This window comes from Phacochoerus africanus, chromosome 8 (assembly GCF_016906955.1).
Source record: "Phacochoerus africanus isolate WHEZ1 chromosome 8, ROS_Pafr_v1, whole genome shotgun sequence".
Taxonomy (NCBI): domain Eukaryota; kingdom Metazoa; phylum Chordata; class Mammalia; order Artiodactyla; family Suidae; genus Phacochoerus; species Phacochoerus africanus.
In genome coordinates, this window is record NC_062551.1 from 108474834 (window position 1) to 108493364 (window position 18531).

Consider the following 18531-nt stretch of genomic DNA (forward strand, 5'->3'; position numbering starts at 1 on the left):
CTGGGAAATAGTTGTTGAATCCATGGAGTGACAATCAGGAGGGTGGAATAGTCCCAGTGTAACAGTTTTTAAAAGTATTTGCTCCCATTTTTTACTTTGGTAACACTTTCAAAGTATCATCAACCTAGTATCCCTTAGTGGCATTTTTCCCCTAATACTTAAAGTATGCAAGGATGGGGAGTTCCCTGAAATTCTCTGGTGGCTCAGTGGGTGATGGATCCAGTGGGTCACTGCTGTGACATGGGTTCAAACCATGGCCCAGGAGTTCCCACGTGCCTTGGGCATGGCCAAAAAAAAAAAAAAATACAAGCATGATTTCTTACAGTTTGTCAGGGAGCCACCGGCGATGTGGACGGGGCCCAGATTGTCTTTAAAGAAGTCCAGAAACTCTTCAAAAGGAAAAACAATCAGATTGAACAGTTCTCAGTGAAAAAGGTATGTTGGAACCTATTGATCTGATATGGCATTTGTGATGGACACTTGTAACTGTCACCATCTTGGGCAGGTTTTAGGACATCATAGTCAAAGCTGGCAACCTACTTGCTGTGCAAAATGCAGTTTGCAACTGTGGAGAGAGTTTCCTCTCATGTCATTCTTGTCTGAATGCAAAGTGTTGTTTTGTTGCAGATAATTAAAGCATTTGCTTTTTTGAATGGGTGGAGACATTACAGACCCTGTAAGGCTCATGAGCGTATTTGGAGAGAAGAGCATCTGTCTCAAGAGTTAGGTCATTTCAGAAGAATGCAAATGAGCAGAACTAGGGAAGAGATACAGACTATTGGCTCTCATAACGTGAAACCATTGCATGTCTAACCTAATAAAAGTATGCATCAAGGAGTTCCCGTCGTGGCGCAGTGGTTAATGAATCCGACTAGGAAGCATGAGGTTGTGGGTTCAGTCCCTGCCCTTGCTCAGTGGGTTAACGATCCGGCGTTGCCGTGAGCTGTGGTGTAGGTTGCAGACGCGGCTCGGATTCTGCGTTGCTGTGGCTCTGGCATAGGCCGGAGACTACGGCTCCGATTGGACCCCTAGCCTGGGAACCTCCATATGCCGTGGGAGCGGCCCAAGAAATAGCAACAACAAAAAAGACAAAAGAAAAAAAAAAGTATGCATCAAATTGACCAGCACAAAGGCCCAAGACTGTAGGGACAAAGCCGCTAGCTTATTTCTGTACTTTTAAGAATACAATTTAGCTGAATTACTATGGGTTACATGACAACTTGTCGTATCCTGAATTTTCCATGTGTTTGAGTTTTGCATGTTTTCATTGAAAGAACATTTAATGACATAATGTGCATATAAACTCGATTATACTGTGAAATGCCCCCTGAGAGTACTGGGACTAGTTAGAAAACTAAAAAGTTAACAAAACTATAACTGAAAGGCATCCTAGTATTCCATCTCCATGTAATAAACCCATTGGCTTATTACTTGTCACCAGCTTTTATAAATTCTTTTGCTTTCAACTGAAAAGACTCTGGTTTCAGCCTGAAGTTTTCAAAATAAATGCAGGATCTTGAGAGTAGGTTGAATAGAGTAAGAGAAAGGCAGATCTACCATAATAAATATATTAAAAATTGGAAAGCAAAATTGTTGAGACAAATTTTCATTTTAAGCTTGGCAAGAGGGGATTGTTTACATCACAGCTGAACCATGCACTTCTGAATGTCTCTGATATAAGGTTTGTTTTTTTTTTAATTTAATTTTTTTTTTTTTTTAAGTGTAGCATAATCGTTCTGACTACTTGCAGGCAGAGAGATTTCGGAAACAAACCCCAACCAGAGCGCTCTGTGTGCTGGCATCCATCGAAGTGTTGTACTTGTGGAAAGCCCTTCCCAACTGTTCCTTCCCCAACCTCCAGAGGATGAGTCAAGGTAAAAAACAAAACTGAACCCAGCAGCTTGTTCCTTCCTGTCTCACTAATATGCTCTGATTCCGAGAGTGCAAATCTGTCATTCTTGGATACATGGTCTAGTGATTAAGAAAATTCAGTCGCTTAGGTGACAGGAGCAGAAAGCACTGAAAGAGATGGACATACTTCGCCTGTTAGCTGTGTGGCGGTGCACGCCAATTGTCAATCTTATAATCCTAGTGTCAGGGGGCTTGTTGTAAGCGTACCTCCCCCCCCCCATTAAATGCCTCTTTCTTCATATAGACATCCATTAAAATGCAAAGGCATCAAGTGTACATACGGTTCCGTGGGTTTTGGTGGATATGTTCACCATGGCATCTACACCACGATCAAGACATAGAACAATTCTACTACCCCTGAAATTTCCCTTGCGCCCCTTCTTGGTCAGTCCCCATCCCGAGGCTCCCCAGTTATGATTTCTCTCTTCACAGATAACTTTTTAACTTCAGACAAGTGGAATTGGACAGTGTGTGTCCCTTTGAGTGTGTGGTTTCATTTGTCTAGTGAGTCTGAGATTGACCTACATCTCATCTGTATCAGTAGTCTCTTCCTCTCGCTTGTGCAGTGGTTTTCCATCCTATGGCCCTACCTGTACCAGTTTCTTTATTCCTTCTCCTACCTATGGGTATTTGGTTTGCTTTTGGGTTTTTAGCAATCATGCATAAAGCTGCTACAAACATAAGTAAGCATTCTAAGGTGTACTGGCCTTGGTGTGGAATTACATAATGATTTCTCTTGGGTAGACAATGAGGAGGATAATTGGAAGCCTACTTTTTTGATTTATATATTTAAAAAACCGTAAGACCATAAGTTATGGTACTATAATCTTCATAAAGTCATTTTTGTGTAGTTGTAGGAGAAGTTCCTGGAAGAAAACTTTAAGTAAAATAAAGCTTTACTCGTTATTCAGTATTGTAACATTTCCTCTCAGGGTGTAGTAGTAGACATTTGAATGGCACTTTGTAGTCTGGCAAATTTGTTTGCTCTGCACTGCAACCAAGGGGAGGAGAAAAGGCAGATAGCATTGTCCTGACCATTTAATAATGAGGAAGGTGAGACTCGGAACAGGTGACTTGGCCAGCTCCCGTAGGAGCCAAGGTCCCTGCTGCTGGTCTGAGGATGACACAGTGACTAGCAAAGCCTTCAGCTTTCTGCACACAGCTGCCTCTTCCTGGGAGCATGAAGGTATTTGAATTATGCCGTTGGAAGTACCATTACATGAGGAGGCTTCTTGTACCAAAATAAAAGGCATATGCAGTTGTCCCTGGGTATCTGAGGGGGGGGGACTGGTTCAAAGACACATACAAACCCCCACCAGACACCAAAATCCACTGATGCTCAAGCCCCTTATGTAAATTTATACATAATATTTGCATATAACCTATACACACTTTCCCCCGTTTACTTTAAATCATCTTAGGCTACTTATTACTTATAATACCTGATATGTAAATGTTATGTGTATGGTTGTAAATAAAATGTAAATAGTTTGTAAATAGTTTCTGTGTGTGCAGCAAATTCAAGTTTTGCTTGTTGGGACTTTCTGGAAATTTTTTTTTTTCCAGAATGTTTTCAATCCACAGTTGGTTGCATCCATGGATGCGGAACTTTCAAGTTTGGAGTATCACCGACTGTACATCCCAAAAGATGGTTCTATAGAAAGTAACTTTCTTTGGACATGTAGTCTTATTGACATACATGCTTCCCTTTTCCAAAGAGATTTAGTATTAATATTTAGGGCTTGTTAAACAATTGTTAGTGACTGTAGAAGATTTTCAGGTTTCTCCACAAGTCAACTTGTTTGTGATCAAATACAGCGTTTTCCATTGATTCACATATTTTTATCATCAGACTTACCTGCCTTCTGCTTATTAAAAAAAGAAAGGAGAAGGATTTGTTCTCGAAGGTCAAAAAGTTTGTCCGTGTTGATTGATATTCCAGATCAAGGTAAAGCAATTCTAAAAGAAGCTGTGCTCAGAGGCCCTGTAATTAGAGTAGGTGTGTAACCCTCCTAAGGGGATTCCTTGAAAGGAAGCAAAATTTTCTTAGTTATGCGAGGTCTGTTCTGTTGTTTAAAAAGATAGGCATAATTTAAAACCCATCTCTTATTGTTGATGCAAGTCTAGAAAATCTACCAAACCTCTAACTCAGAGGAACAGTACAGAATTTTAGGTATTGTTTTTAATGCACAATTGGGTGGTCGTGTGTTTAGAGAGAATTAAAACACTCATGCAGATATCAAATAATACTTGGCAGGTACAAGAATGATTATCACTCAATGTAACTAAATATTCTCTGAATGCCTTTCCAAGTATCAAACAAGAAAGATGTCTTGGAGAGGGAGGCAGTGTCACAGGAACATGACATAATTCTCTAATCTTTTTGATGACAGTTAGTCCATTTCAGAGAGCTGTTAATTAGATTATCTCATTCCCCAGTAGTGATCCAAATTGATTCAATTGTGTGAAAAACAGTGAAGATCTTTATAAAGAAATAGTTAAGTTCTAGGGGGAAAAAAAAAAAAAAAAAACCCTGCTAGCAGGTGATAGAGGGCTGTGTGCATTATCACACTCTTCCCCCAGGCCCTCAGTCCCTGTCTGTGACTCCCACTCCCTTCATCAGCAGAGCAGTTGGATTCTTACATCTTGTCCCGTGGTTTAACTCATGCCCTTCCCTCACGCCCTTCCCTCACTTACCAGCCCCTCTCCTCTGCTTACTCTATATTCTTAGCACAGCAGTCAGAGTGATTAAAACCTAAGTGTGTGTTGTTGCACTTCTAAGACCTGTGGTCTCATCTCATTCACAGTAAAGGCCCAGGTCCATCAAATGGCGTGTTGTCGGCACACATGCCCCACTGCTGATGCTGCTCACGCCCTTCCCCTGCTCACCAGACTCCAGCCACACTCCTCCTTCCTGAGCCTGAGCATACCAGGCCTCAGTGCCTTTGCACTTGCCCTTCTCTCCTGCAAAAACTCTTCCCATCCCACCAACAGTGACATGGCTCCTTTACTCATTTTCTTCAGGCCGTCCTTTATACACCTCTGACTTTTTCAGCGGGGCTTAACCTATACCGTTCCTCTTTTTTTTTTTTTTTTTTAGGGCCACACCCACAGCATATGGAAATTCCCAAACTAGGAGTTGAATCGGAGCTGTAGCTGCCAGCCTACACCACAGCTGCAGCAGTGCAGGAACTGAGCCATGTCCACAACCTATACCACAGCTCATGGTAACTCCAGATCCTTAACCCACTGAGCAAGGCTAGGGATCGAACCCACATCCTCGTGGGTACGTCAGGTTTTTTACCACTGAGCCACAAGGGGAGCTCCAACCTGTACCTTTCTACCACGCATACATACCGCCCCCTTTCTAGCTTTATTTTTTATCTCAGCATGTACACTTCTTTAACATACTTATTTTATCTGTTTGTCTTTTGTGTCATCTGTTCCCTCCACAAAATTTTAGTTTCCTAAGGGCAGGAATTTTTTTTATGTGTGGTCACTGCTGGCACATAGTAAATACTCAGTACATATTGAGTGAATGGGTAGAATGAATGAAGAGTGAATGAGTGAATGAAGGGGTGAATGAACTGCATTACCCCAACACTACTGCTACTGTAAGATTTTTTGGGTTCTTTTTTTGTGGAGATATTTACAGCCTATTTTTTTGAGACACCTCTTGCTTCTGTAGGTTTAGATTCACATTTACCTCTTTGCCACTCTATCCAGCTCTTCCAGTTACTTCCAAAACTTCTTCTGGAACCTTGAGATACACACACACACACACACACACACGTATGTCCATGCATTAATATGTGTGTGTATATATGTGTATGTTTTTATCAAACTGTATCAAATCTCAGTGTCTTTATTGGTGCATAGAAATAATTACTAGTTTTCCTCCTCTATTAGCTCCACTATGTTTCCGATTTCTACCTTTTTCATTTCCTTGGAAAACTTCCATGTTCCCCTCCAACATGTGTGCCCATCCTCCACAGTAGATGGAATCTTCTTGAAGTAGGGGGATCACGCCCCTTCTCGGAGACTGGTGCAGTGTCTCCTACAAGACATGTGAGGGTGTTTACTGCCTAGTTTTTTAAACTAATATGATGCAATTTAAGAGATATTGATAGACTTTGTCTTTTTATTTTTTATTTTTTAGTATTTTAGAGCCACACCCGTGGCACATGGAAGTTCCCAGGCTAGGGAAACAAATTGGAGCTACAGCTGCCGGCCTACACCACAGCCACAGCAACACGGGATCCAAGCCGAGTCTGCAACCCACAACACAGCTCAGGGCAATGCTGGATCCCCGACCCACTGAGTGAGGCCAGGGATCCAACCCGTATCCTAATGGATATTAGTCAAATTCATTTCTGCTGAGCCTTAATGGGAACTCCAGATAGACTTTATTTTTGAGAGCAGTTTTAGATTCACAGCCAAATTGAGCAGAAAGTACGGAGTGGTTCCCATATACCCCAGACCCTCCCAACCCTCACGTGTATACACACAGACTCCCCAACCACTAATGTCCCCCCCACTGTGGGTCATTTGTTAACAGCCGATGAACCAACACTGACACATTGTTATCACTCAGAGTCTACCATTTGCATTAGAGTTGATGCTTTTTTGGTACATTCTGTGGGATTTGATGAATGAAGTAATGACACGTATGCACTTTTACAGACGAAATGATACAGAATTGTTTCACTTCCCTGAATGTACCTGCGCCCTACCTCTGGCAACCCACCACAGTTTTGCCTTTTCGAGAATGTCACATAGTTGTAATTGTACAGTATGGAGCCAATTGCAAATTTTCTTCTTTGACTTAGTAGCAGTAGATTCAGTTTTGAGACTTCTTGGCACTATGAAGTTCAATATCTTTGCCTTTCCATGACTAAGGATACTCATTAAGTAGTAGGAAGGGGAACCTTCTCAGTTTCAGGGGGCAGAATTATGCACTGAGTAAGTTGCTAACCAATGAAATAGTTAACTCAATGATATTTACGGAATTAAGTGAATGTATTTCCTTCTTGCTGCTTTCACTTCTCTTTAAGCTTGCCATGAAGTGGATGACTCATCTGTCGTTGGATTAAAGTATTTGCTTCTTGGTGCCATACACAAATGTCTGGGGAACTCAGAAGATGCTGTTCAGGTAAACCATTAATGTGTAGTCATGGCTAAGGACCCCAAACTGTGAAAGCCTGCATATGTGCTTGTGAAAAAGAAAAAGGAAAAAGTGTTACGCAAAACCGATCTCCCCCCACTGCATTGTGAGTTTCATCCACTTTATTTGATTAAAGTGCTGGAAGTTTAAGATGCTGGAAGTTAATGGTGGTTCACATTAATTTTTGTTTGTTTGTTTGTTTGTTTGTTTTTCCTTTTCTTTTTAGGACCACATCCACGGCATGTGGAGGTTCCCAGGCTAGGGGTCTAATCGGAGCTGTTGCTGCCGGCCTACGCCACAACCACAACAATGCCAGATCTGAGCCACGTCTTCGACCTACACCACAGCTCATAGCAATGCTGGATCCTTAACCCACCAAGCGAGGCCAGGGATCAAACCTGCAACCTCATCATTCCTAGTCAGATTCGTTTCTGCTTTGCCACGATGGGAACTCCTGGTTCACATTAATTTTTTAAAAAATTTTTAAATGAAAGGATAGTTGATTTACAATGTTTCTTAAATTTTCTGTTGTACAGCAAAGTGACCCAATCATACACAGTTCCCTGTGCTATGATAGGGCCCCATTGCCCATCCATTCCAAATATTATAGTTTGTATCCAAAAACCCCCAAGTGCCTGTCCATCCCATCCTTTCTCCCCTCCCCTGCTAGGAACCACAAATCTGCTCTCCTTGGCCATGATCTGTTTCTGTTTTGCAGATGGGAACATCTTGCGATATTTTATTTTTATTTTATATTTTTTCGTCTTTTAAGAGCCGCACCCAACGGCATATATGGAGGTTCCCAGGATAGGGGTCCAATTGGAACTGTAGCCACCGGCCTACACCACAGCCACAGCAACTCGGGACCCAACCTGTGTCTACGACCTACTCCACAGCTCACAGCATCCTTAACCCACTGAGCGAGGCCAGGGATCAAACCCACATCCTCATGGATGCTAGTCAGGCTCATTAACCTTTGAGCCACGACGGGAACTCCTGTGCAATATTTTAGATTACACAAACAAGTAATGTCATATGGTATTGTTCTTTCTGGCTTCACTTAGTATGAGAATCTCTATTTCCATTTATGTTGCTTCAAATGGCGTTAGTTTATCTTTTTTATGGCTGAGCCATTGTATATATGTACCATGTCGTCTTAAACCATTCGTCTCTCAATGGACATTTAGGTTGTTCCCATGTCTTGGCTATTGTGAATAGTGCTGCACTAAACATAGGGGTGCATGTATCTTTTTCAATGAAAGTTTTGTCCAGATATATGCCCAGGAGTGGGATTGCTGGATCATATGGTAGTTCTATATTTAGTTTTTTGGGGTACCTCCATACGGTTTTCCATAGTGGTTATAGTAATTTACATTCCCACCAAGAGTGCAGAAGGGTACCCTTTTCTCCACATTTGTTATTTGTTGACTTGTTAATGATGGCCATTCTGACTGGTGTGAGGTAGTACCTCATTGTAGTTTTGATTTGCATTTCTCTAATAATTAGTGGTGTTGAGCATTTTCTCATGTGTCTATTGGCCATCCATATGTCTTCTTTGGAGAATTATCTATTTAAGTCTTCTGCCCATTTTTTGATTGGGTCGTTTGTAACTTCAGAACCTTGGAATCCTTTGCATATGGGCTTCTTTCCTGGAACTAGCTATTTATCAAAAATGACAGTCTCAGTTGGAGAAGGAGGAAAGAGGAGTCAGACAGTGTTGGTTTAGGATATTCTTGGTACATGTTATATGAAAAAGAACCATTCAATATTTTCAAAAGTAGTTAGAGGGATTTTTCTGAGTTTCTTTGGTTGGATTTTTTTGGGTGTATATCCCAGTGTTATTTTGATTGCTTTTTGAAAAAGTTCATGTACTGTAGTAGGAGACTTGGGCTTTTAAATCCTAAAATGTTGATATAATGGTATTATAATTCTAAATGAATCTTCACTGTGGGGTGTAGTAGTTATTACATAGCTCTTAATAGCTTGTTGTAGACCGTATGCTCTAGTATTGGTAAGATACAGTCAAGACACCTGTCAGGAGATGGTTCTTGGCTTGTGCACTTTCTGTGTTAAATATTAAAATGGGGTGTTCAGACTTGGAGATGCAGATAAAGATGTTCTTCACAATAAAAATCAGTAGAGGCTGGTGGGTCAGCGAGGAAAATGAATAGCACAAGTTGAATGGACTGATGGGTATCATACGTGCCAGACAAGCATATGTAACAGACTCCAAGATAAGGATGAGGGTGAATGGGCAGGAACAAAGATGCAGAAAATGAGACAGTCTGGTACAGAATACAGAAATAAGGCAAGTCCCCCTCTCTGTCTCCTGTGATGTGATGAGACTTAAGTAAGAGAATGAACCTAAGTAGGGAAATGGATTAATTCCAGTCACATTTGTAACATTTTATTACTTTCAGTTCTTTCAGCGAGCTGTTAAAGATGAGTTGTGTCGTCAGAATAACTTATATATTCAGCCATATGCTTGCTATGAACTTGGCTGCCTTCTGTTAGACAAACCAGAGGTAAGATCTTAATCTGTTTTCTTAAATAAATGTTCATCAGCAAAAATGTGCAAGTGAGCAGACACAAAATATCCTTCATCTAAAATAAGCTGATTAAGCATAGTGGCTTTTTGGTTTGTTTTCCTTTGTTTCATATGAGATAAATCCAAGACACTACTAATCATACAGTGTTTAGGGAAGTAATCTATTCCTGCTAATTAGAATGATAACTATAACTTTTGGGGCAAAAAATTATTATTTGAAGCAAAATCATTGCCTTTTTTAGAATGGTCTGATATATAATGTGGTTAATTCAGAAGAATACAGAATTGCATTATAATTCTAGTTCTGCCACTTATTTTTAGTGTATAATGCTGGTTAAGTTTCTCAACCACATGTCTTATTCCTAAACTATAAAGCAGGATAGAAAGTACTTCCCTTGCCAATTTAATAAAGATTATAGTGAGGAGTTCCTGTCGTGGCACAGTGGTTAACGAATCCGACTAGGAACCATGAGGTTGCGGGTTTGGTCCCTGCCCTTGCTCAGTGGGTTAACGATCCGGCGTTGCCGTGAGCTGTGGTGTAGGCCAGTGGCTGCAGCTCTGATTTGACCCTTAGCTTGGGAATCTCCACATGCTGCAAGTGTGGGCCCTAAGAAGACCAAAAAAATGTTTTTTTAAAAAAAACAATGTTTATGCAGTTCTGTAATAGTGCTGGATTTACTTGGTACCTTCTTTTAAAAGCTCACTTACATAATGTTGACTATAAAATTCTAATAAATGTAAACCAACTTTCAAATATATGGACTTCGTAAGAAGTTGAGCTAAATCAACAGAAATATTCTAGCCTGAAACTTAAATATATAGCCTATCTTGCCAAAGATAGGCTTTTAATTGGTAAGTCTTTTCATTTGAAATTCCAATTTTACCAAGATAGCAAATGAAATTTTTATGAATTTTGTTAAAAACTCCTAACACCACATTCTTTAAGGAAACCTTTACTACTTTTTTTTTTTTTTGTCTTTTTAGTGCTGCACCCATAGCATATGGAAGTTCCCGGGTTAGGGCTCAAATCAGAGCTGCAGCTGTTGGCCTTTGCCACAGCCACAGCAATGCAGTATCCGAGCGGTGTCTGAGACATACACCACAGCTCACAGCAAAGCTTAACTCACTGAGCAAGGCGGATCAAACTCACATTCTCATAGATACTAGTTGGGTTCATTACCACTGAGCCACAGCAGGAACTCTGGGAAATCTTTACTCTTTTTTTTTTTTTAAGGACCGCACCATAGCATATGGAAGTTCCCAGGCTAGGGGCTAAATCTGAGCTGCAGCTGCCTGCCTGCACCACAGCAACCTACACTGCAGCTCATGGCAATGCTGTATCCTTAACCCACTGAGCGGGGTCAGGGACCACACTCGTGTACAAGTCAGGTTTGTTTCCACTGAGCCACGGTGGGAACTCCCTGAGAAATCTTTACTCTTAATGCAGCCTTAAAATAAGTACAAAACTAGTCTATTTCTTGAAAAATGAAGTTGATGTCCTCAATCAGTAATGCCTTCAAAAGGAGTTAAAACTTACCAAAGTCAAATAAATTATCATCAATTTTAAGTGGTTCAGTAAGATCTTAAAACTCTCATAACTCTTCTAATAGTGAAGATGATGGAAATGTTATTTCTCAAGCAGTGTCTTGATGTAAAGGTATAAGCATCATTAAAGAAAAATTGAGTCGTTATGCCTAAAAGAGCACTTGACTCTCCTCTAGATCCTAAGATTTTTTTAAATTTACATGTCTTCCTGTTATATTCTTTTCTGTTTGAGTATATGTAAATATAGATATTAAGAGACAATGTGTTTTTCTTACATTCGCAGACTGTAGGAAGAGGCAGAACCCTCCTCCTTCAAGCAAAGGTAAAAATGTCTAATTTCCCTCTTTGCAGTGGCCCTTCTTAGCCTCCATAGTGTCCTCTGGAGTTGGAACTGACTTGGGAAATGATTGTCCTGGCTGATAATATTTCTGGAAGGGGGACGTGATATCTAACTGAATCAGTGAGCAGTTTTATTTTTAAATGAAATTACCCAAGAAACTCCTATGAAATTGCTCATCCTGCTCTATTAAAAACTCTTCTTGTTTGGGAAATTGCTCATCCTGCTCTATTAAAAACTCTTCTTGTTTGGGAAAATAACTTGTTGGGTTTTTTTTTATTATTATTTTTAGGGCCGCACCCGCTGCATATGGAAGTTCCCAGGCTAAGGCCGAATTGGAACTGCAGCTTCTGGCCTACACCACAGTCACAGCAACTCGGGATCCAAGCCACATGAGCAACCTAACCTACACCACAGCTTGCAACAGTGCTGGATCCTTAACCCACTGAGTGAGGCCAGGGATTGAACTCGCATCTAGTCAGGTGTGTAACCCACTGAGCCACAACAGGAACTCCCCAGTTGACATTTTGTAAAGTGGACACAAAGTTGGAGGTTTGGGAGATATGAAAAATCAAGTGAATGTGAAGCATTAATTAGGAATGCAAGGAACCTCACTTGGGGAAGTACAAAACCTGTTGTGATTAATTCTGTGGCAGTACAGGCAGCTTAGGTGATAATCTCTCTTTGGTCTTACAGGAGGATTTCTCTGGCTACGACTTTGAAAACAGATTGCATGTCCGTATCCACGCTGCTCTGGCCTCGATGAGGGAATTGGTTCCTCAGTGACAGACCCGAGGTTCCCGCTCTGTCCCTCCTCACGCAGGGTCTGCACTTTAAAAGCAGAGGACACAGCTCTTGGAAGATTAGCTTTTCTTCTGAAAACCACCTGTGCCAGGGACACATTTTCTCATTTAGGCTGTTGTATTAAAGATCTCCTCTTTTAAACACATAGCTAAAAAGTAATATGATAAAAGTAATAACAACTAACCACCTGGGGAGAGGGTTAAGTGACCTTGTTCAAACATTTTAGTTTTGTGATTTATTATTTTTAAAATAAAATTAAATATTCAACCTGTGATCTTGTAGGAATGCCTACCTGAAGCACACATCCAACTGGGTAACACTAAGAGGTACCTGTAAAACTATTAACAGTATCACAACAGAGCCTTTATATTGTGTTTTTAAAAAATAAAAGTGCTTTCTAGTGTTTTATCCTCAAAACTATTCCTGTGAATAACATAGCACAGATACTCTCATTGTCCAGACAGTGAATCTCAGGCATGAAAAGGCTAATTGACTTATGCCAATTAATTATTCCTATTACTATGGAGTAATGAATAGAATGCAGATCCGACCACAGACCAGATATTCTTTTATTGTTAAAAAAAAAAAAGTTAATAACCCAGAATTCCATGTTTCTCTTATTAAAAAGCAAATACTCTTCAGCTGAAATTATCATCAAAATATTTGTCTCCAGATTGTCTACAAAATGTTCATAGGACACTTTTTTCTTTGAAAGCCAATGAAGTGAAAGCAAAGAGAAGATAGTTTTACAACCAAAAGTAAAACTTTTTTTTTATCTTTTTCATGGCCATACCACTTCCCAGGCTAGGGGTCAAATCAGAGCTGCAGCTGCTGGCCTACACCACAGCCAAAGCAGCACCAGATCCTTAACCCACTGAGCAAGGACAAGGATCAAACCTGCATCCTCATGGATACTAGTTGGATTCATTACCACTGCGCCATGACGGGAACTCCCACAACTGTTTCAATAATTTATTGGAAAGCCTGGTCTGTAGACTAAATAATACCTACGTTTTAGGTGTTTTCCTTTCTTTGTGATAAATTGTCTAATTACCAATTTTCAGAAATCTTAACAAATTACTTAAAGGTTACTCTTGAATGAACATAGAATTTTGGCCTCGAAATATTTGCTGATGAAGGATTTGCTGGGTTCTTTGTTGCCAAGATTTAATCGTTTTCCCCTTAGCTCAGGTTATTGATGTTGTAAACAGAGTTCAAAGTTGTTTTAATCCTTCATTGCTAATTTTTATTGTCATCTAATGTACCTCTTTGTTCAGTGCTGCACACCTGTGGTTTTGAAGAATCTAAATACCTCAGTCACTTAAGAATTTCTGTCATAGTTGTGTGATGAACTTGTCTCAAGGTTAGATTTTTTAAAAATTTTACATTGCACTAAAGAGTATTATCTTGGGGTGTCATTTATTTACATATCCTTTTAGCTGAAATATCTCCTGTGATGTCAATACTTTAATATTTCTTTTCAAAACAAAGCATGGGAGGAGCAGCTAGATTGTTGGCAGCTTTAATTTATCTGGTCTTGAGGGAATAATTCTTGAAAAGAAACAGTTGTTCCTCACTGACCTTGGCTAAACTGTCTCCATGTTTTCTTACTTCTAAAGTGCTTATTAACATTGACTTTCTAATGTGACTCCTGAATAGATTTTAGATACTACCCAGAGAGAAAAGATTGCTATCTTGCCTTCATGAACGAGGAGATCCAGATCCAAGTGGATACCTTCTGAAGAGAAAAATTGGTATCTAAAAATTTTAGACTCTGATTTCATCAGAGCTGAAGGGAAGAATGTTATGAACCTGTAAGATATGGTTCTTGCCATATTTTGTGGTCTTCTTGGCTATAGTATGTGTGGCAAACTTCTCAGTTATAATTGTGCATTCAGAATCATGACATTCTTGCTCCAGGGTTCATACTTAAATAGTTCAAAAAACATTTAAATTGAAAATTCATTACTCAGTATTCAAAGATTACAGAAGGCCCTGCACTTTAGAATTTTTTTTAAAAAAATGTTCGTGCATTAACTGCTTTAAATAATTTTATTTCTCCAGAAAGATCTCAGGATTTCAGATAGGTTTCTGTTCAGTTCACTGAACACACACCTTTACAACACCCTCCGTAGGTCTTCGAGTCAAAGAATAGCTCTGTGTATTCGCTGTCAGGTTTGACATAAAATAGCCTCTGTGGTTTATCTGTGCTCACCTGGTGGGCAGAACACGGATAAGGCATAGACAGTAATGCTGAAGACTCTCAAATAACAAAACCATGGTGTGAGTACACTGTACCATTAGATTAACAGAAATCTGAGTACATTTTTGAGTTGAGTAATTTGTAACAGTTCTGACCTGCGTGCTGTGACTTAGCCAACCTGTGAGCTACTGTGATCTGCCTGGAAATTTAGCTTGGTGTAAATTGCTCTTTACCCTAGCTGATGAAGAAAATAATCATATAAGCAGAACTATTGCATCTTTGTGTGCTTTTTTTTATGTTGGCATCATTCACTCCTTCCCCTTTTCCTATTTTGGAGGCTGTCTAGTGGATCTTCTAATTTATACATGTCAGATATATTTTTCTATTAGATTTTGCTTATGATGAGCTAAATCTCCAATGTATATTTTATGTCCTCAGAACACATAATTTGACACACTTTTAAGGCATGGTCTAGTAATAATGTAATATGTGCCTTTGTGGTATTTAAGATTTTACTTTTATCGAGTTAGGTATCTTTTGGATTTTAGCACATGATAGCTAGGTATTTGAGTGAAGAATTATTACTTTCAAATGTCCTAGAAAATTAGAATCTTTATTGTCTCGTATGAAGTCAATTAGAATTTGTACTTTTATATTTCTGCCAACTAAAATTGAAGGGCCACACATACATGATGGTTAAAGTACATATTTAAAATACACACATATGTGTGTATACATCTATTCCTTTGCTGTGTATACTTTCCTAGTTGATTGCTGCTTTAAGCAAATTGTGGTGGCAAGTATTCAAATATGGCTCCTTACCCATGAAGGTGTATGTTCGCACAGTCGTGATGTACTGTTTGGTTTTCCTTCCTTCCTTCTTCCCCTTCTGTTTCTTTTTCTTTCTACCTCTCTTTTTTCTTTCTTTCTTTTTTTTTTTTGGATGCTGTTGGTATATTTTGTAGAAAAAAACTTTTGAGGCTCAGATCATCCCAAGAAGATACATAGTAGAGGGAGAGGACTTGAAGGTAGGAAGAGGAAACACAGAGAAAAGGATGGCGTTTGGGGCTGTGGGGTGGGGGAGCAAGAGGAGGGAAAGTTGGTCCAGAGAAGATGCGCCCCTTCAGTGGAAGTGAGCAAAAATCACCCAATTAGCTGTCTTATGAAAACTGGCAAGGGGCTGAGCTCTAGCTCCTAGTTGACCAGGGTATTTAATAGAAACCACACTTGTATTTTAGATAAACGCTGAATTTCTCTTATTTCCCCTCCCATAGGCTAGTGGGTCTTAAATTTTCGTTGTACACATTAGCCCTACTCTGAGATTCTGTTTGAATGGGTTCTAGGTAGGGCATAGGAAGACATTTTTAACAGGCTCCCAGGATAATTCTGAGGCAGGTAGTCTGCATTAGAAAGGCATTGCCCTTAGGTTATTATCGTTGGGTAAGTATTTAGTAAATCTGAGAGAAGAGCCAAACATACAGTAAAGGTATGCTTAGTCGTAGAGTGCAAATTATGGGGCCACTGAATAAAATGCTTCTAACCCAGTGGATTTCTACAGTAGGAGATTCCTGAGCTGAGTTTTAAAGGAGAAGGATGTCTCAGGCTTTGGACCTGGTGAGCAAAGGCACAGAGGTGACAAACAGCATATATGTTCAGATCTGGTCTCAATAGAGTCAATGGAAACCAAGTGGTAAAATGAGACTAAGTTACACAGAGGTTACACCAAGAACGTTGCATTTCTGTAGATTTAAGGCTTTGCAGGGGGAGGGGCAAGGAGTAATGTACAAAGTAGATTGACATTTTAGATAGATCCCCAGTGACTGAAAGAGATGGAACACAAGGACCGGAAGATTGTAAAAACCACTTCAAATCATGAGTTGTAGAAATCAAAGCAGCAAATAATGGTTTGAAAAATTTTGTTGTTAAAATGTTTTCAGTGTAACAATTTGCATTTCATAGGGACTTGGACAAAACAGTCATTGTAGAAATGTGAAAGGAGTATAAGTTTGCCTTCTAAGTTACAGATAATTCAGCACAGTACCAAACATAATTTGGTGTTCAAGACCCAAGAAGGTTGGTTAGGTGACACAAGCATACCCGTCTCTCATTCCAAAAGCCACCATCAGTGGGGCCTCTAAGGTTTGTACTTGGGCTTCTTAATATCTCAGTTTCTCTACACTTTAAATATAAACCAAACCACCAAAAATCATGACAACCTCATTTCTCTTTTATTTACACTAGCAAAGTGGGGCTGGGAGAAATAAGGACCCCCAAAAATGTACCATCTGCAGCTCTATCACAAAGTCTAAAAGAGCATTTCTACTTTTCAAAGGTAATCTTTATGGGAAAGCGGGCTTGATAAAAAGCACTCAATAATGACGAATTACTATTCTCAGAAGGTGCTGTGTGCCACATACATATGTAGGCTGGGGCCTTAGCACTGCCAGTTACTGCCAAATGTGCTGGAAGTCTTAATTTTTTCTACGATAAGAAAAAAACGGCTTTGTCAGTTTTTAGCGGTTGACTGATTTTTGTTGCTTTTTAAACATGAGAAAATGGGTTACAATGAAGGCTGCTTGGAATCTCATAATTGTGACTGTGATGTTATTTAATGCCCAACGCAAATAAGAGCCTGGATGGCCATAAAAGCAGGGGATATATTTTAAATGAGTTGGCATTCCTCTATTTTGGCAAAACGGAACTGAAGTTAACATAGTCGTCTTGTAACCTGCTGCTGACAGTCTGGTTTAGGGAGGTACTTGTGCCTGGTGTATTGGAAGATTCGGAATTATGGAGAGAAACCTCAGGGTCAATGCCAAGTTCTCTTTTGATAGACGAGTTTCTCAAGAGGAAAAGTGCTGTGTTGCATAATATTTTTGTGTCAGTTTTATGTACATCGTGGCAGAAATACTCCTCTAGGGTGACTGGAGAACAACAGATTATTGGAAGAAGAGTAGTGTGAAAAGGAGAGGTGGCAGCAAGATAGAATTACTGTAAACCTATTTCCTTCCAAGCCAGCTCTTATTTTAGATTGAGAGATCCAAAGCAGAGGCGCCGTCTCCTTGACCAACCCTGACTCCTGGCCGTTTGTAAACGCCAGTTTATCACGTTGTTTTGTATTCTATTGGAAAAGGGGAAGAATGCCTCCCGGTTCCTCGGAGTTCCGGCCTTTGTCCTTTTCGGCTCACCATTGGCTGAAACCGTTGAGCCCACCCCCAACCCCCACCCCTTCCGCTGCTGTCCGGGCCTTCAAGCACAAGGGCGGGACTTTGTGACGTAGGCCTGACGTCTCCAGGGGTATATAAGACCCTGCTGGAGCGCCGACTCCTCCAGGAGCCGCCGGCAAGGGGGCTGCGAGGAAGCTCGTTAGAGCGTAGCCGGAAAGGAGAAGGTGCGGCGAGTCTGGCTCAAAGGCACCTGCCTTTCTCCCCGCTTCCCAGCGGCAGTTAGGAGTTCGCGGTGTCTCTCGCGGTGGGGTTTGCGGGCGGTTCCTCAAGTGTCGGGACAGCGTAGGGCTCTGGAGTGGGAGGCCTGCGGGCTGAGGAGGGCCCACACCAACCAGTGAGGCACCAGCAGGCCAGTACCCGTGTGGTGGACTCGGGGTCCGGGCCGGCAGGTCAGCCACCGCCACCGCTGAACTAGGCGACGTGGAATCCGGACGCCCGCTGTCCCACGTCTTACCGCCCTCTCCATTAAGCCACCCAAACGGCAAAACCATCACAGACCCCAGCCTAGGTCTTTAGGGAGTCAGTAGTGGGTACCATTTTCATTTTCTGTGGTTCGGAAGCCACCACTCTTGCATCCTCAGCCAAAGGCACCGTTTTCCTGCTCAGGCGTTCCCCCTATGTTATGGGTTAGCGGAAGTTCTCATTTTGATGTGGAGGGTGGAGGTTGTAAAATTTGTTTTTGACAAATATTGCTTAAAGGTGAAGTTTGAGGAGAATAAGTAAGGTGTAAGCATCTGTATTTGTGCCTTTACCCCTTGATTACTTACAATTGGTGTTAGAGTATTTCTCATC

General features: G+C 40.6%; 2 protein-coding genes across 5 annotated transcripts in view; both read left to right on the forward strand.

Annotated features, from left to right (window-relative positions):
* Positions 1-12581, forward strand: part of TTC39C (tetratricopeptide repeat domain 39C) — a 106393-nt gene extending 93812 nt beyond the window's left edge. For 3 of the 4 annotated variants that reach the window (XM_047793937.1, XM_047793938.1, XM_047793939.1), the window contains 6 exons: positions 326-435; positions 1751-1874; positions 6966-7063; positions 9496-9600; positions 11452-11490; positions 12202-12581. In XM_047793937.1, coding sequence (XP_047649893.1) covers positions 326-435; positions 1751-1874; positions 6966-7063; positions 9496-9600; positions 11452-11490; positions 12202-12291 — 566 coding nt within the window. In that variant the 3' untranslated portion in view covers positions 12292-12581. Of the gene's footprint in view, positions 1-325; positions 436-1721; positions 1875-6965; positions 7064-9495; positions 9601-11451; positions 11491-12201 lie in introns of those variants that run through there. The other variant, XM_047793941.1, reaches the window with a different exon arrangement.
* A 2882-nt stretch (positions 12582-15463) lies between these two features.
* CABYR (calcium binding tyrosine phosphorylation regulated) overlaps positions 15464-18531 on the forward strand; it is a 28268-nt gene continuing 25200 nt past the window's right edge. The window contains 1 exon segment of the mRNA XM_047793948.1: positions 15464-17903. The gene's annotated coding sequence lies outside the window, so the exon portion shown is untranslated.